The sequence below is a fragment of the Grampus griseus genome, assembly GCF_964374135.1.
Source record: "Grampus griseus genome assembly, chromosome: 3".
Lineage (NCBI taxonomy): Eukaryota > Metazoa > Chordata > Mammalia > Artiodactyla > Delphinidae > Grampus > Grampus griseus.
The window spans coordinates 525,623-542,081 of NC_139019.1; the positions used below are offsets into that span (position 1 = coordinate 525,623).

The 16,459-nt window shown below is 62.7% G+C and overlaps 1 protein-coding gene and 1 long non-coding RNA gene across 2 annotated transcripts; one reads left to right on the forward strand and one right to left on the reverse strand.

The window, feature by feature from the left end:
* The first annotated feature begins 1,020 nt into the window (after window positions 1-1,020).
* On the forward strand, window positions 1,021-1,603 carry LOC309820844. Its single transcript, XR_014296552.1, has 3 exons — window positions 1,021-1,084; window positions 1,384-1,432; window positions 1,566-1,603. It is a non-coding gene; the product is annotated as an uncharacterized lncRNA (long non-coding RNA).
* A 1,307-nt stretch (window positions 1,604-2,910) lies between these two features.
* ZDHHC11 (zDHHC palmitoyltransferase 11) lies at window positions 2,911-10,988 on the reverse strand (the record flags this gene model as incomplete). The annotated part of the gene is made up of 6 exons (XM_082652007.1): window positions 2,911-3,016; window positions 3,406-3,584; window positions 8,629-8,724; window positions 8,768-8,850; window positions 10,595-10,699; window positions 10,910-10,988. 6 exons carry the CDS (start codon window positions 10,986-10,988, stop codon window positions 2,911-2,913), a joined length of 648 nt encoding a protein of 215 aa, XP_082508133.1.
* Between the last annotated feature and the right edge of the window lie 5,471 nt (window positions 10,989-16,459).

Consider the following 16,459-nt stretch of genomic DNA (forward strand, 5'->3'; position numbering starts at 1 on the left):
ACACGCACCCCGGCCCCGAGCCCAGGGCCCTGCGGGCCCCGCCGTGCATGCAGGAGCTGGGGGAGCCCTCTGGGGCTTGCCCCTCGCCTTCCTCGGGGCCGCAGAGGCTGGTGATGCTTGTGACTTCCAAACAAAGGCTTCACAGGGTGCAGGACAGGCCTCCTCCCCTCATTTTAAAGGCAGATGGAGCCTGCCCCGGGCAGCTGCCGTGTGGACACGAGAAAACCACCCGTTCTCCCTCAAGCGAGTTTGGTGAGTGGAGACCCCATCGCCGAGTTCAATGCTCTTCATTGTTAGGATTTCTGGTTTTTGCTTTTCTAAATCTCCCTGTTCTTTCCCACAGTGTCCTGTTCCTGCCTCATAGATTCTATTCCTTTCTATCTCTGAACACCTTAACTGACCACTTTTTGAACCTCCTTTATCTTTTCCGCAGGCCTTGGAATAGGACTCAGCCCTCTGCCCCTCGTGGGGTGTTTCTTCTCTTCCTGTCCCTTGTCCTTTGTGCTCTGAGCTTGTTTCTGGCGGAGGCTGCCTGCCCGGGGACCCACGTGAACACAGGGCCAAGGTTGGCCAACACGGGGGGAACGCACTCAAGTAGAGGTGTAAAAGGAGCAGGTGACCGAGCAGCAGCAGGCTGATGAGCTCAAGCAGCAGCGTCAGCGCCCCGATGCCCAGGAAGACCGGCGTGCTCGTCCTCACGGGGAAAAGCGGAAGGAGCAGGAGCCACGTGTTCTGGTCGGAGATACCTGTGGAGAGGGGGAGAGGCACACGCGTCCAGCTCCTGCGGACAAGGTAGCACCTCTCATCAGGTGAGTACCTGGGGACAGAGCTTGGCAGTGGGGGAGGGAACACCAGCCTGAGGGAGTGACTCCCTGCCCAGGTGAGCCCCTCCCTGCCCAGGTGAGCACCTCCCCTGCCCAGGTGAGCCCGTCCCTGCCCAGGTGAGCCCCTCCCCCGCCCAGGTGAGCCCCTCCCTGCCCAGGTGAGCACCTCCCCTGCCCAGGTGAGCCCGTCCCTGCCCAGGTGAGCCCGTCCCTGCCCAGGTGAGCCCCTCCGCCGCCCAGGTGAGCCCCTCCCTGCCCAGGTGAGCACCTCCCCTGCCCAGGTGAGCCCCTCCCTGCCCAGGTGAGCCCCTCCCCTGCCCAAGTGAGCCCCTCCCTGCCCAGGTGAGCCCCTCCCCTGCCCAGGTGAGCCCCCCCTGCCCAGGTGAGCCCCTCCCCCGCCCAGGTGAGCCCCTCCCTGCCCAGGTGAGCCCCTCCCTGCCCAGGTGAGCACCTCCCCCGACCAGGTGAGCCCCTCCCTGCCCAGATGAGCCCCTCCCTGCCCAGGTGAGCCCTTCCTCCTTGCCCAGGTGTGCTCTGCCTGAGCTATGTACCCTTGCAGGCCCTCCTGACTGCGGTGGGTATCATGACCCACTTTATGGATCTGAAAGGTAAGGCTGGGAGAGGGTAACTAGGTGCCCAGGTCACAGAGCCTGACCCCAGCGTCCACTGCGCTGCCCCGCTGGGCCCTCCCCACTCTAACTAGAGCTGGAAGGTCAGAGCCACCACCTGGGGCATTTCCAGGATACAGTCCTCTGTGACCCAAGGGGACCTGACACCACAGCCATGCAGCTTCCAACAATTAAGTGAAGAAAAACAGAGAAGGGTCGTGTGCCGGCCAGTGAAGACCGAATCCCAGCTCAAGCGTCTTCACCCCACAACTCAGCCTGGACAGGTGCTCGACCCCGGGCTGCCCTACGTGGCCCCCCAAAGGGAAGGTGGCGGGAGGGGAGGCCCGGCCCGGGCGCAGGGCAGCGCATACTCCTATAGTGTGGGTCGCTGCGCAGCCCGGCGGGGTTGAAGAAGTACTGGGTGAAGGTGTACAGCAGCGTGGCGACCATGCACAGCAGTCCGGCCGCAGCTGAGGCCATGGAGGCGAAGAAGTACCTGTGGGAGGAGAGCCTGCTCGGGCGGCTGCACAGCCCGGGCCCGGGAGCCAGGCGGCACGCGTGCCGGGGCCCGGGGCAGCGTGCGCGACCCGGGGTCGCCCCTGCTGAGGGTGTGCCCCGGCCACCGTCCCGCGGCCCTTCCCCCTCTGGCTCCCGGCCTTTGGGCTGCTCTCCCCTGCTCTCGGGTGACTGCACAGACCCACGGCTCCACAACACGCGCCTGAGATCTCACTCGGTCCTACAGGAGGCCTGAGGAGGGCCCTAACCCTAACGCTAGCAAGAGGGAGACGGAGGCTCAGACACAGGGTGCGACTGGTCCAAGCCGGCCCCTCCCGGGCCCCCTGGTTCAGACCCGGCTCCCTCCCAGCCACCGCCAAGGGCATGGCGGCCGGGGCACTGATGCCAGCGCCGAGGGGCGGGGCCACACTGCCTTCGAAAGGCACACCCGTCAGGGCCGCGTGCCTCGGTTTTAGACCCGAATCACTGCCGCGCTCTGCACACGAAAGACACGGAGAACGGTCTTCCCGTCAGAACAAATAAAGCCTGGGTGGCAACTCCTGGAATACGGTTCCACTAAAACGCCCTCCTTTAGTCTTTCCGCTGTTATACCTTTAACATTTTCAGTGTTAAACAGTGTCTGTAGTTCACCTGAAGTCCCCTTACGCCTGCCCTGAGGTCCTCCCCCAACGCCCCGGATAACCCCGCACAGGCCCCCCCACCCCCCGTCCTGCCGACTCTGCCCGGTGGACATGGGGAGGCGCCCGCCAGGAGAGCCCTCTCAGTCAGCTCTGCGCGCTCGGAGCCGCCGTCGGGACCTGCGGCCTGCCCTGTGCTCTGCACGGCAGGGCCACACCTCTCACCCATCCCCATGGCAGGTGGACCTTGAGGTGCTCGGCCAGTTAGGAGGCCCCTTAAGGGGGCACGTCCCGGAGGAGGGGGGAGCGCCGCCCCAGGCCCGACGTCCCGGGTGGGGAGAACCCTCACCAGTAATTCCTGCTCCCCACGCAGTTGTTAAGCCACTTGCAGTGATGGTCGAAGCCTGAGACACACTTGTTGCAGGTGCTACAATGCTTGGCTTTCACAGTCCTGGAAGGAAGGTTGGGAGGGGCAGCCTGTCAGAGCCCCTGTCTGCCTACAGGGCCAACCCCACACGGTGGGTGCCTGCCCGGGCGGGCGCGGCGGCCACAAGGCGCCAGGGCCTGAGGCCCGGAGGCTGAGTCAGATCCCTCCTGGCCGCCTACTGACACCCCTGGGGCCCTGAGCAGCCCCGGGCTGTGATCCGGTCGGGGGCAGAGGCCTGTGTGAGACCCAAGGCTACAGCGCTCCTGCCCCGGCCTGGCGGGGGCTGTGTGTCGGGGCCCCTGCTTCTCTGCAAAAGGGGCGGCGCCCGTCGGCTCCTGGGGACCAGGTGCGCCTGAGCCCAGCCCACCCCCGCGGAACGGCGCGGGGGGCCCCTCACACGGCCGGGCACTCACACGGTGACCTCGCACAGGTAACAATACTGCCTCTGGATGACATGTGCGTGTTTGGACCGGTCGAAGGTCGGCACCGTCCGTGAGTAGTTCTTCTTGAGGCGGACGTTGGCGTCGGCCGGATCGATGGAAAGAACAATCAGGTGGACCAAGAGGTGGAAGAGGCAAATCCCGCCGGTCACCTGGGGTGAGTCAAGGGACAGCTCGGCCTGCGCGGCACGCGTGAGGGGCCTCTGCTCCGGGCGGCCAGGTGTCCAGGCCCCAGGCAGCCACGGGAGCCTGTGCCTGGCCGGGAACGGGAGCGGCCCCTCTGGCACCGGCGTGCCCAGCATAACCCACCCGAGTCCTTTGTCCTTGAGGGACAGAGCAGGGCCCGCTGGAGGCCGTGGCCCCGCAACCCCAGCGGAGCTTCACTGGGACGGCGGGAGAGGCCTGTGTGCGTCTGCGGGCACCAAGCCTGGGGCCGAAGCCGGGTGGTGGAGCTCCTTGGGGCAGGGAGGCCACACTGAGCACGTGCGCCACCAGGAGAAGGAGGGAGGGCTCCAATACCCCCAGGGAGCCTTTGTGGTGAGTGGGCCGGGGCTGTCTGTCTGTCTGTCTCTGTCTCGTTCTCTCCCCTAGCCAGGAACCCCCAGGCCCACGCCCTCCAGGGCTCGCAGGGTAAAATCAGTTCCTCACATCCCACCCTCTCCACCTCCTCTTCAGGGACTGACACACTGTCCCCATGGAAACCAAACAGAGGGGAGGAAGTGTCGGCCTGGCCTCCCCATCAGCCCTGCCCTGCTTCCCAGAAAGGTTCTGAGCCGGGAGGGTTCGGGTTCACAGGTCCAGCTCCTGCGAGGGCGGCCTGGGCGTGGTGGGGAGATGCCTCTCTCCGCCCACCCACAGGGTCTCGTGGCAAGGCCACATGTGCACAGGGTCTACGGTGCCTGTACGGAGGCCCACCGGCAGTGCAGACTCTGAGCAAGGAGGCCCCTCTTCTGGGGTCCTTCCCAGGCTGCACCGCCGTCGGGGTCCACGGCCTGCTGGCCCTGCCTATAAGGCTCAGCCTCAGTGGAGCCGCCCTGGGGCTCTGCGGCGTGTGCTCACAGGCGCGGTCCTGCCTGGACCAAGCATCCCCGCTGCACGGCGAGCCTCAGTGGGGGGCTGGTCTGGCCAAAGCTGCTTGGTCTCCCTTGTCCTCCAGCCTCCAGTGCACACCCAGGGCCCTGGGTGCCAGGCGTGGGGCAACAGAGGCCCGGCCCAGCCGGGGGCGCAGAGACCACGGTGAGGGCGAGAGCGCCGAGGACCAGCCAGGCCGGGGGACCTACACAGGGAACGGGACTGACCGGATCCCTCAGTGCCACACAGGGACGCCCTTCCTGTGGCCTGGACCTCCCTGCCCCTGCCGTCCAGCAGACTGAGCCACGCTCCTGTGCAGGGTGTGGGGCAGTGGGCAGGTGGTCAGCGGCCAGCCTGCACGGTCCCGTCTGGAGATGCCAGCATGGTCCGGGCTCGCTGGTGCCCCTACGCCCGCTTCCCGAGGCCTGAGGCACAGCTGACGCAGCACTGTGTGTGTGGCTGCTGAGGCGACGGGAGCGGGTCCTGAGCGCAGGACACAGGCGGGGGCACGGCCCAGAACAGGAGATGTGGCAGGAAGTCGCACTGCGGCCCAGGTGCGGCCCTGCTCTGCGGAGCTAGAGTAGGACTGTCCCCATCAGACGCCGGGGGGCGGGGGCCAGGAGGGCAGCTGGGAGGCTGGAGCCCAGTGTGGCCCGTGGGTTCTGTCTGCACGTCCACACTCGGCTCCACACGAGACCGCCGCCAGGGAGAGCGGGGGGACGGCAGCCCACGCTCAGACCCTCAGCCTCAGTGTGGAGGTGCCCGGGGGCCCAACCCAAGCCTGACAGGCAGCCCTGCGGAGCCCCTAAACCTGCAGGTGCCCGGGGGATCCCGAGACCCAGACGCGGTGGGCCAAGCTGCCACGGCCCCTCAGACGTCACGCGTCTGCCACAGGTACAGGCGTGGGCCCACCTGCCTGCCCGCGTCTGGTTTGCCATAGACGACCCGGTCATTCCCGCTGTCGTTCACACACTCAGTGGCCGTCACTGAGCCCCCAGAAGAGAAGGTGCTATAGGCGGGGTGGCGCGCCCTCAAGCTGCCAGCTTTCACTTTCGATGTAATTTTATCTCAGGAGCGTCTTAGGTTCAAGTTAATAATAAAAAGAACCCGGTCTGCCTTCTCACTTCCCCTGCAAAGCAGGGCCCCGAGCTGTTCTGAGGACGCAGCGGTCCCCTAGCAACTATCTTTGTTCAGTAAACAAACAGCACCGGGCGCCAGCCCAGGATGCCCGCCCTGTCACACGGCTGCCTCGCCGGTCCTGCAGCGGGAGGGCGGGGCCCCCGCGGAGCTGCCCCACCGCTGCCTGGGTCCCAGAGGAGCCCCACCCCGCCCAGTGCTTTCCGCACGCCGAGGGCGGCCAGGATCCTGCGCGGTGACCCCCACGCTGCTCCTGCAGCCTTGCTGACGCTTCCCTGTCTCCACCGGGCCCACGGAATGCCACACGGCTTCCTGAAATCGCGCGGCCCTGACCCGGGACCCTGCCCTCCCTGCTCCTGGGTCCCTGCAGGCGCCGAGTGACGCTGGCGCTCCCTAGTGGCCAGAGCATGGCGCCCAAGTGCTGCTGCCGTGGCCTGAGGAACATCGCTGGGGCAGTGGCGGGTCTGGGGGGCAGGAAACTGGACCAGAAAACATGTCCTGAAGGTCGTCTGAGCTCTGAACAGACTGGGACGCCATCCTGCATCCACCGCTTGGGACAGGCAGGAGGGGGCCACACAGACTCGGTGCTGAGCACCCAGAGGCAAGGGGCCCACCAGGGGGCCAGGACTCTGGGAAGAAATGGCGTCCATGTGGGACGGGGTGCACTCGACCCCGGGGCTCCTTGCTGTGCGCAAAGCAGCTAAGCGCTCACAGTGGCTACTGGACAAAGCACCCGGGGACACTCAAAAAGCCTCCAAGGGCCAAGACTCAGCTAAGTTTTGGGTCAAAAGAGAATGAAGACACAGCATCATAGCCAGCACATAAGCAAAGACCCACAGGTGAGGCTGAACTGTGTCCCCAAAAGATGGTGAAGTCCTAACCCCAGGAACTGTGGCTGATTTTACTTGAAGGTGGGGTCTTTGCAGATGATCAAGTTAAGATGAGGTCCTCATGGTGGGTCCTGATCTCACAGGACTGGTGTCCTCAGAAGAGGAGAAGATCAAGCCTCAGACACGCACAGCGGGACAACCCTGTGAGGACGCGGAGGTGGCGGCATCTAAAGCCAAGGGATGCCTGAGGCCCCCAGAGCTGGGACAGGTCCTGGGAACTTCAGAGGTAGCACGGCCCTGCCCAACCAGCTTGGACCTCTGGCCTCATCTTTGTGCCTCTGTGCCTGTGTGTGTGACAGAGCGGGTGCCCATGTGTGTGGCTGGTTTGTGACTTGTGCAGTGTTTGTATATTTGTGTGTGTGTATCTGTGTGTTTGTAGGCCTGTGTGTGCTTGCACCTACGGGGAAACTTATAGCTTCAGATACGACGAAAAGAAAAAAGGTCTAAAATCAATGGCCTAAGTTTCCACCTCAAGAAGGTAGAAAAAACAGAACTTCCCTGGTGGTCCAGCGGGTAAGACTCTGCGTTTGATCCCTGGTCGGAGAGCTAGATCCCGCATGCCGCAACTAAGAGTTCACTTGTTGCAACTGAAAGATCCCACGTGCCACAATGAAGATCCCACGTGCCACAGCAAAGACCTGGCACAGCCAAAATAAATAAATAAATAGATAAAAATCAATCTTAAAAGAAAAAAAGAAGGTAGAAAAAGAGGAAATTAAAGCCACAATACATTGAAAATGAACAGTAAAAATAAAAGTCCAAAAGCTGACTCTTTGAATAATCGATAAAAGCGATAAACCCTAGGAAGACTGATGCCACTGCTGAGCGGTATCACAACAGATCCTACAGATAACAGGAAATAGTGCGAATAATTTTATTCCAAGAAATTTGACGAGTTAGACAAAATACTAAAATTTCTTGAAAAACATGACTTGCCAAAACAGACAGAAGATGAAACAGAAAAGCTGAAGAGCTCTTTTCCTATTAAGGAAATTGATCATTGCAAACATTATCACAAAGAAATCTACCTCTATGACCTCGAGGGGCAAAAAACGGGCCTCATCTGAGTGAGAGGCACTCCAGGCAGATGCCCTGGTTTTTCTGACTGACTGAGGCTCAGGGGGGCCTTTGGGGCTCAGGGGGGGCCCCACCTCTGCAAAATGACAAGTGTCAATCTTGGTAACTTCCCATGGGATATTTTAGGTGAGATAAGAAGAATGGTGGTGTGGAGACAAAAGTCTTCGTCAGATGCAAGGTGGGGCATTCCAGTGAAATTTCATGACGTCTGGGATTTTTAAAGATACTCAGTGTATGTGTGTGAGATATGAAACAACACTGGCAAAATCTTAACTGTTGCAGCTGAGTACCTGGTAGTTGGGGTCCATCACACTGTTCTCTCCACTTCTTCAAAACTGAAAGACGCCATGATAAGGGGCTGGGAGGCCCCGGGAGACAGAGGGCCCACTCTTAGAAGCTGGTTCCAACACCCACTTCGCAGCAGCCCAGCCTGTCCGCTGGCTGTAACGTGTGGCGACCCTCAGTGTGAGGGCCGGGGCTCCTGGCGGAGTCCCGCGCCACCCTGACGCACACCCTGACGCACACCCGGACGCACACCCCAGTACTCAGAGCAGACGCCTCTCGCCCAGAACACAGCCACCCCAGGTTATCACAGACGTCAATGCCTCGGCTCCACATACCTGACACTCGCAGGGGCACACGAGCTCTTCAAGTCCTTATTAAAACCCATCATTCCTCTTGGACAACACAGACTGACCGCTTAGCCATGGTTGGGAAAGTGCGTGGCCCGTCTGCGGCTCCCCCACTCCTGGGGTCTCTGTCCACCCGGGACCCTCCCACCCCTGCTGCCGGCTGGGCACCCTCTCCCTGCCCCAGCACTGGTGGGCACTTGTAGCCCAGACCCCGAGCCAGCGGCTGCCTGGAGGACAGCTGTGGGGTTTCCAGCACTGTGACAGTGGGAGCCGGGGCAGAGGAGAGGTCTGACTGCCTCCAAGGGCGGCCCGGAGCCAGGCCTGCTGGAGGCCCCTCTGGGAGCCCCGCCCCCCCTTAGATGACAGCAATGCCCCCAGTCAAAGGATACACTGTAGGCAATGTATCTCCACTCGTGTGGCAGGAGGGGAATGAAGATGCCAAAAGTGGCGAAGACCAGAATGAGGAACACGATCCAGGCCACGATCTGCAAGCAGTGGACGGGCTGCGACCAGCCATTCACCCTGGACCGCCGGGGGGGCACAGTCTTTGTGCTCCTCCTGGACGCGGCTCCTGGCAGGAGGAGCCTCGAGATCCTGGCCCAGAACGCCATCTGCAAGACAGAACGGGGCATGGCAGGCCATGGGCTCCTGCCCTCGTGGCCCGGGGACTCTGGGGGCGGGACCCACGGCCCAGCATCGCCCGGGGCCCCGGTGACATCACAGCTGCGGAAAACAGCTCTTGGGGGTGTGTGGCCCCCTGGATGAGGAACGAAGGGCACCCCCCTGCCCCCCACCATGACCGCAGAGCGGGCAGCTACCAGCCCCTCATGGCCTGGGGGCCACTTGCAGCAATGAGTCCGGGGGCTGGTTTACAGATGCACACGCCTCATCAGAAGACTCATGGGATATGGGGGACCCAGTGAGGAAAAGGTCCTCATCCCCGGGGAAACTGAGAGGGGAGCAGGAAAAGCCAGCTTTAGCTGGTGTGATCATGTGACACTTTCATCCACCAGAAATCCTGCAGGTTTCCCCTGTGGCAGGAGAGGCCACATTTCCAGAGTCCTGTGTTTTTCCTTCCACAGGGACAGGCCCTCCAGGGGTGGGAGGGAACCGTGGCCCTTCCGGCCAGTCAGGTGGGCAGGGCCACTGCGAAAGGGAGGGACGTGGCCAGGGTGGCTGTCGGGTGTTTGGGGGTGTTGGAGGGGGGAAGGATGTTAACAGCTGTTACAGGTGGAACTTTGAGGTCAGAAGGCCCTGTGCACAGCCTTCACTGTCTTCAGAAAGCAGCACACAGAATATATAGCTGATATTAATGTGTTACTGTGGGAAGAGACAGAAATGTTGAAAAATATTCTGAGATTGTTTTTTTCTGTGAGCTGTGACTCCCCCTTGGGGACTGTCCTAAGAGCAGGTTTCAGCTGCTGGCCGCAGCTTTTGGTCATCTGCTCTGGCCCTCTGGATGTGACGCCACGTGGACATCGGGACGCAGCAGCCCTGAGTTTGCGTGGGTTTCACGAGCATCTAATAGCACATTTGTACAACACGACCAAGGCACCAGGGGTTCAGAACCCAGAAAGGCAGGCTTGGTATTGAAACATGATTCCCAGATGAAAGCATTCAGATGGAAGGGCCAACTAACAGAAAAGATGTTGCCAAAAATCAAACTCCAGTCACGTGGAAGGTCACATCAAGGGATTACTGCACATCTTGAAACAGAGACGTAGAGACGTGTGGAAGGGATAATTGTGAGAGCAAATTTAAGTGACACAGACACAATGTCTGTCTGTCAGGGTTTCCAGAAGAGGAAAAGGAAGAGGGTGTAAGAGAAGAAACAAAGAAAAAAAGTGAAGCAATGTCCGTACTGCAAGGAGATTTAAGACTTTAGCCCTAAATTATACTCCAAGAACCAGACAGTGGAAAAAGAATACATCGACAGTGGTGAAAGTGAGAACTTTGAGGACACAGAGTCCTACAGGTGTCCCGGAAGAAGAAACAATGAGATTATCTATGACACGATGTAACTGGCATTTATAAAGTTCAAGTGCTGAGTCTTCTGTCCTGAGATGGACCAGCCAGCCTGTCACTGAAGGTGACACAGGGCAAGCCCCCGGGAGGCGTCGAGACTCGAGCGCACCCACTCACCTTCTCCCAGAGATCTTCTGAGAAGATTTACTCCATCAGGTCTGAGAGTCACCCTGACACCCCGGGCACCTCAAGTTCAGAATGCAGGGCCGAGCAGGTGGGTCTTCAGTGAAAGCCGGGGCCCACGGCGCTGGCCGCGCCGACACCCGCCAGCCCGTCAGCAGGCCCGCCATGTGGTGGTGTGAGGTGACACCCGGGACCCCCGACCCTGACCCAGGGCCTCCTGCACGCAGACCTGGCAACCGTGGCCGAAGTCCTTCCTCGCCAGGCCCCGCGCTGGGACGTCGGGATCAGCTGGGTTGTTCCGACCAAGAGGACCTGGGGGAGGAGAGAGCAGACGGGGTGGAGGGGCCGCGCCCACGCTCGTCCCGCGCCTCTCCTCGTGAGCCACACCCTGTGGCCGAGCGGACACGCGGGGTGACAAGAGCCACGCAGGGCCGCAAGCGCTCGTCATCCGTGGAACGTTCACGCGGGGCCGAGCCCTCTGCCCCGAGACGGGACTGTCCCCGCCTTCCTGTCCGGCTCCACCTCCCACCGCGGCCGTGGCTCGTCCTGCCGGCTCCTCTCCACTCAGCACCCCGCCAGGCGCCAGGTCCCACGCCGCCATGGCCACCGCTGCACTGCGGAACTGGAACCCCTCAGGCCCAGCGACCGGCGCGGCCACAGGCTCTCCTGCCCTGCCCGTCCTGAGACACGGCTCCACGCTGCTGCTGCACGCTGACACACATCACACGCCACACACACACACGCACACAACACATGCCACACACACATCACACACACACACGCACGCACACCACACACACGTGCACACCACACACACACGCACACCACACACCACACATACACACACATAAACACACACCACACACATACACGCACACCACACATACACACACATGCACGCACACCACACACGCACACACCACCTACACGCACATGCACGCACGCACACACCACACACACACATGCATACCACACATACACACACACCACACACACACATATGCACACAGGCACACAGCACACACCACACACACATCACACACCACACACACACACATACACGCACGCACAGCACACACCACACACACCACACACCACACACACACATACACGCACGCACACCACACACGTGCACACCACACACACATGCACACCACACACACACACACACCACACACGCACACCACACACCACACACATACACACGCACCTACACACACATGCATGCACGCACACACCACACACACACATGCACACCACACACACACACACACACCTCACACACACATGCACACAGGCACACAGCACACACCACACACACATCACACACCACACACACACATACACGCACGCACACCACACACACGTGCACACCACACACACACATGCACACCACACATACACACACACACCACACACATACACGCACACCACACACCACACACACACGCACCTACACACACATGCACGCACGCACACACCACACACACATACATGCACACCACACATACACCACACACACACACATGCACACATGCACACAACACACACCACACACACACCACACACCACACACGCCACACAGAGACATACAGACACAGCACGTAGCACACACACACACATGCACGCACGCCACACCACACACACACCACACGCCACAGAGACATACCGACACAGCACGTAGCACACACAGCACACACACACACACACACACACATGCACGCACACCACACACACACACCACACGCCACACAGAGACATACAGACACAGCACACACAGCACTCACCACAGCTGCACACCCTCAGGTTTCTGGACTCGCTCCTCACTGCTCGGTGTTTCCCAGGCTATTTCCTGGGCCGGGGCCCTGGGGCCATCTTCTGCCCCTGCCCACCCTGGTAACAGCCGCCTTCTCCCTCCGTGCCCTGTCCTGGCGCCACCTCCCCTGGGTCATTCTGGCTTCACTACAGGGCAGACCGCTGGTGTTGGGCTCAGGAAATTAGCCCTGTTTGGGGCATGATGGTGCCTGGGTCCACTTTTTGTCCCATGTTGGTTCCTGCATCTTGTTTTCCATCTTCCCTGGGGCTCCAGTCTGTGTTTGGTGCTGGGATGACCCGTAAGGTCATTGTCACCTCCAGGCCCCCGACACGACCATGGCCAAGATTCATAGGCCGTGGTCGCCATGGAAGCAGGGGGGTCCCAGGTCTCCTGACTCACCTGCCCGCAGTGCAGAGCCCCTCCCACCCCGTCTCCAGTCTGTTCCCACCCCATCCACACTGTCCCCACCCTGTCCCCACCCCGTCCCCACTCTCCCCAGAACAGGGCATCGGGCTGGCTGCACGCTGCGTCCTGAGCCAACCACGACCTCTGTGAGCACGTTTTCTGACCGTCCCTCAGCACAGATCCTGGCAGCTTCTGGACCCGTGTCTCACCCGCGTCCCACGTGGTCCTGGACTCCCTGCAGACGGAGGGGCAGAGCAGACGGAGGGGCGAAGCACCCGCCTTCCCCGCAGTCGGACGTGCAGCCAGAACACACTCTCCTCACTCCTCTCACGATTCGCAGGTCCTGGATGAGCGGGAACGCAAGGTGCCTCTCGCTCAGCCCAAGCCCACGTGAGGCGAGCCGGGTCTCCCGGCAACACTAAATGGACTCTCAAGACGCGTCACAAAGCCGGGGCCCCGCCCCCGGTACGCATCACCAGCTCTAGGGGAGGGGCAGGGCGGCGCAGGGGCAGGCCCAAGAGACCCTCAGGAGGGACTCTCACCACCCGTGCCTGAGCTGGAGAACTTCAGCCCTCGGTGAAAAGGCGGTGGGCTCGTGCCCCCGACCCGCTGCTTCAGCAACTCACGCCGGGGGAGGCCAGGGCGTCCATTACAACCTCGTCCTCACACTTGACCCAGGAGCCGAGACTCCAGGCTCTGTCCAGGGTGTGGGCGCCTCTGTCTGGGCTGCGCTCCCCCAGCCTGATGCCCCGGGTGCCCCCTTGAAGGCCACGGAAGGGCCACAGCAGGGGCAAGTAGGGGAGCACAGGGCATGTGGACACAGTGCCGAGTGGGCGGCTCGCGCCACAAGGACGGCCAGCCCACTGGCTCAGGGCCTCTCCTCCCCCACCGCCTCTCGCCACATCGTCTCGATTCCTAAGCTCCAGAAAGTCCTGGTTCCTGAGTGTGGTGTCCGAGGACTCCTATCTGAAGGCCCCGAGTGCGGCCAATCACCAATCGCGATCCTTCCTCGGTGGGGACAGGGAGGGTGGACAGGGACATGTCCCCTCTCCGTCCACAGAGGCAGCCTCTCGCAGGCTCCAGCCGCCCGCGCCCCACGCACCTTCCTGGGGAGCCCTACTGCCGGGGCCTGCGGGGACGGCTGGGTCTGGTGCAGATGGACAGAGGCACGAGTGGAGGAGCCGGCAGGTTACGAGGTCCCCTGGGTGGGGCTGGGGGCCGGTTAGGAGAGGGGGGCTCCTCCGCGGGTCAGGGACCCTCTGCTGGGCCGGCAGCAGAGGTCGAGGCTGACTCTGCTGTTGGTCAGCCCTGTGCCCCAGCCTGACCGGCCCCTCCCCGCTCACCTGGTGTCCATTCCCTCAAACTGCAGTGCTGCCTTTGGCCCGACGGCACTGTCCTGGGAGCAAAGCACCACCGGGATGAGGATGCCCATGCTGGAAATCCCAGCTGACCACAGCCGGCAGGGGCGTGGGGGGCCACGGGCCTCCCGGGATCGCCCTCCTGGGGCCCCGGGGAATGAGGGCCCCTGTGCGCGGTGCACGCCGTGAGCGGGCCCGGGCTGGCACCTCCACCCAGAACGCACTTCCCAGGGAGGCAGGCACCCAGGACGGGACCAGGCGGCCCCAGGGCAAACCATCAGGCCGCCCGAGCAGGGTGTGACCACGAGAATCCAGCCCGCCGTGCAGCAGAGGCCGCGGGCTGCGGCGCCGTCCGAGCCGTGAGCTCTGGTGACTGAAGGCACAGCTCAGCCCCGCAGACAGCGTGGCGCTTACTCCGTGCGCTCCCCTCCCAAGGTCCGGGCCCTGGGAGCCCCGCGGCAGCCACAGCTCCTGCCTGCAGCAGGCATCGCCCAGGCTGCTGGTCAGCGAGTCCTCACGGCTCTTCAGAGTGCTTTCTGGTTAAGAGAAACGTCCCCACAGCCTCCTGCACAGAACACGCTTCTCCAGAAACACACGTGAGGCCGGTGACCAGTGCAAGGGAGCCCGCACCCTCGGGGTTTGGGGGGCTCATGCCCTCAACACCAAGTGCCTCCCAAGTCCAGCCGGCCCCAGGGCATCGCCCGTGACTCTGAAGGAGGCCACCTGGGACTCCCCCTCCGCGCTCACCTCCCAGGGCTCCCCAAGTCTGCAGTCGTGAGGGCCTCCCGACTGGCCCAGGGCCCGGTGAACTCAGCTGCTCACACTTTGGAGAAATGACCCTCCCTCAGGGGCATCGCTGCTCCATGGAACAGCTGTAAAAGCTACAACCTCGGCCCGCTCGCCACGCGAACACGCACAGCCACGATCCTCGGCCGGGGCAGCCAGGCCTCTCCACACCTAAACCCACCTCGGCCCGCCCCTGTCCCCAGACTGCTGCGTCGGCCCCTCCCTGACCCAGACCCCCCATCTGGTCTTCACGGAGGGACGGATCAACAGGCCTGGAGTTCGGGGCGCTCACGCCTCTCGGGATAAGTAGCGCTCTGTAAGCCTGCCTGTGCGCACCCGGGACAGGAAAGCGGCCCTCACTGGGAGGGTCTCCAGCCCAGGTGGGGGCCCAGGTGGGTGCGGAGGGGGAGTGGCCACACCGGAGACGGCGGCGGGCGGAGCGCGGGGCAGGCGCGGGCGCTAGCACAGTGCCCACCGGCGCACGCACGCGCCCCTCACAGGCCTTGTTCTGAGGGAAGCTTCCAGTAGAAAAGCGCCATAGACAACGGACGCTGGCCATGCTGCACCGCTGCCCAGGCAGCCTCCCGGAAGCAGCCTTTTGTTTTCTCTCTCCGGGGAGTCAACAGTCCCCCATGAGGCCTGCAGCCAGCATCTGGCCAGGGTTGTCCTGAGGGCCGCCCACCCCCGCCCCAGCCAGCTGGGCAGTTACTCTGACCAGGAGCGCCTGCGGGTCTCGGCTGGGATCCCGCCGGCTTCCTTAGGCAGAGGGCCTGGCACGGAGGCCACAGGCCCCCCGGTTTCACGGCCGCGACACCCCCGGGAGTGGCCTGAGCCCCGGCAGGGTCTGTGGTGAGGGCAGGTCACCTGCAGGGCCCCACTAACTACTACATGGCCCCACTAACTACTACAGGGCCCCTACTACAACATGGATGAGCCTTGAAAGCTGTGCTGAGAAAAGCCAGGCCCAAAAGGCCGCAGAGTGCACGACTCCACCTGAACACAACGTCCAGGGCAGGGACGTCCGCGGAGACCGAAAGCAGAGTGGTTTCCAAGGGCGGGAGGAGGGGGACCTGGGGGTGGCGGCCAATCGGTACAGGCTTCCTTTCGGGGTGATGGAATGCTCCGGAATTTGAGAGATGGTGGTTTACGAAAACATGGGGGCCTTGGTCGGAGGGCCCTCCTTCCCAGCGGGCGTGCAGCTCCGAGCGGCAAGGCGGGCTCCCCTGTACTCCGTGGGCTCCAGACTCCGTCCGGCGAGTGCGGGTCCCTGGGACACCCTGCCGCGTGCACCAAGGCACGGGTCCGGCCTCCTGTGTTCACAGCTGGCACGGCCATTGTGGTGGAGACCACGCCCTCAGGGGAGTCTGGGCTCCAGGGACTCATACTGTGTCTCGGCGGCCTTGCCCTCGTGTGCTATATACCCCATGTCACACTGGCGTCTACTGGAGCACTCCGGCTGCGGGCCAGGGAGAGGCCACGCCCGCGGGGCTGCACCGTGGGGACCCCGCCTGGGATGCGCAGGGGTCCCGGCCTCCTGAGCCCTGCTGGGGGCAGAGCCCACCGCCATCCCAAGGGTGGAAATCCAGATCCTGCCCCTCCCGGCCTCCCCACAGCTGGGGCGGTGGCTGAGGTGGGGGCTGGGGGGGCCTGCAGGGCAGTGGAGGGCCAGCCACAGGGTTCGGGCCCGGCTCTGCGGCCGGGCTGCAG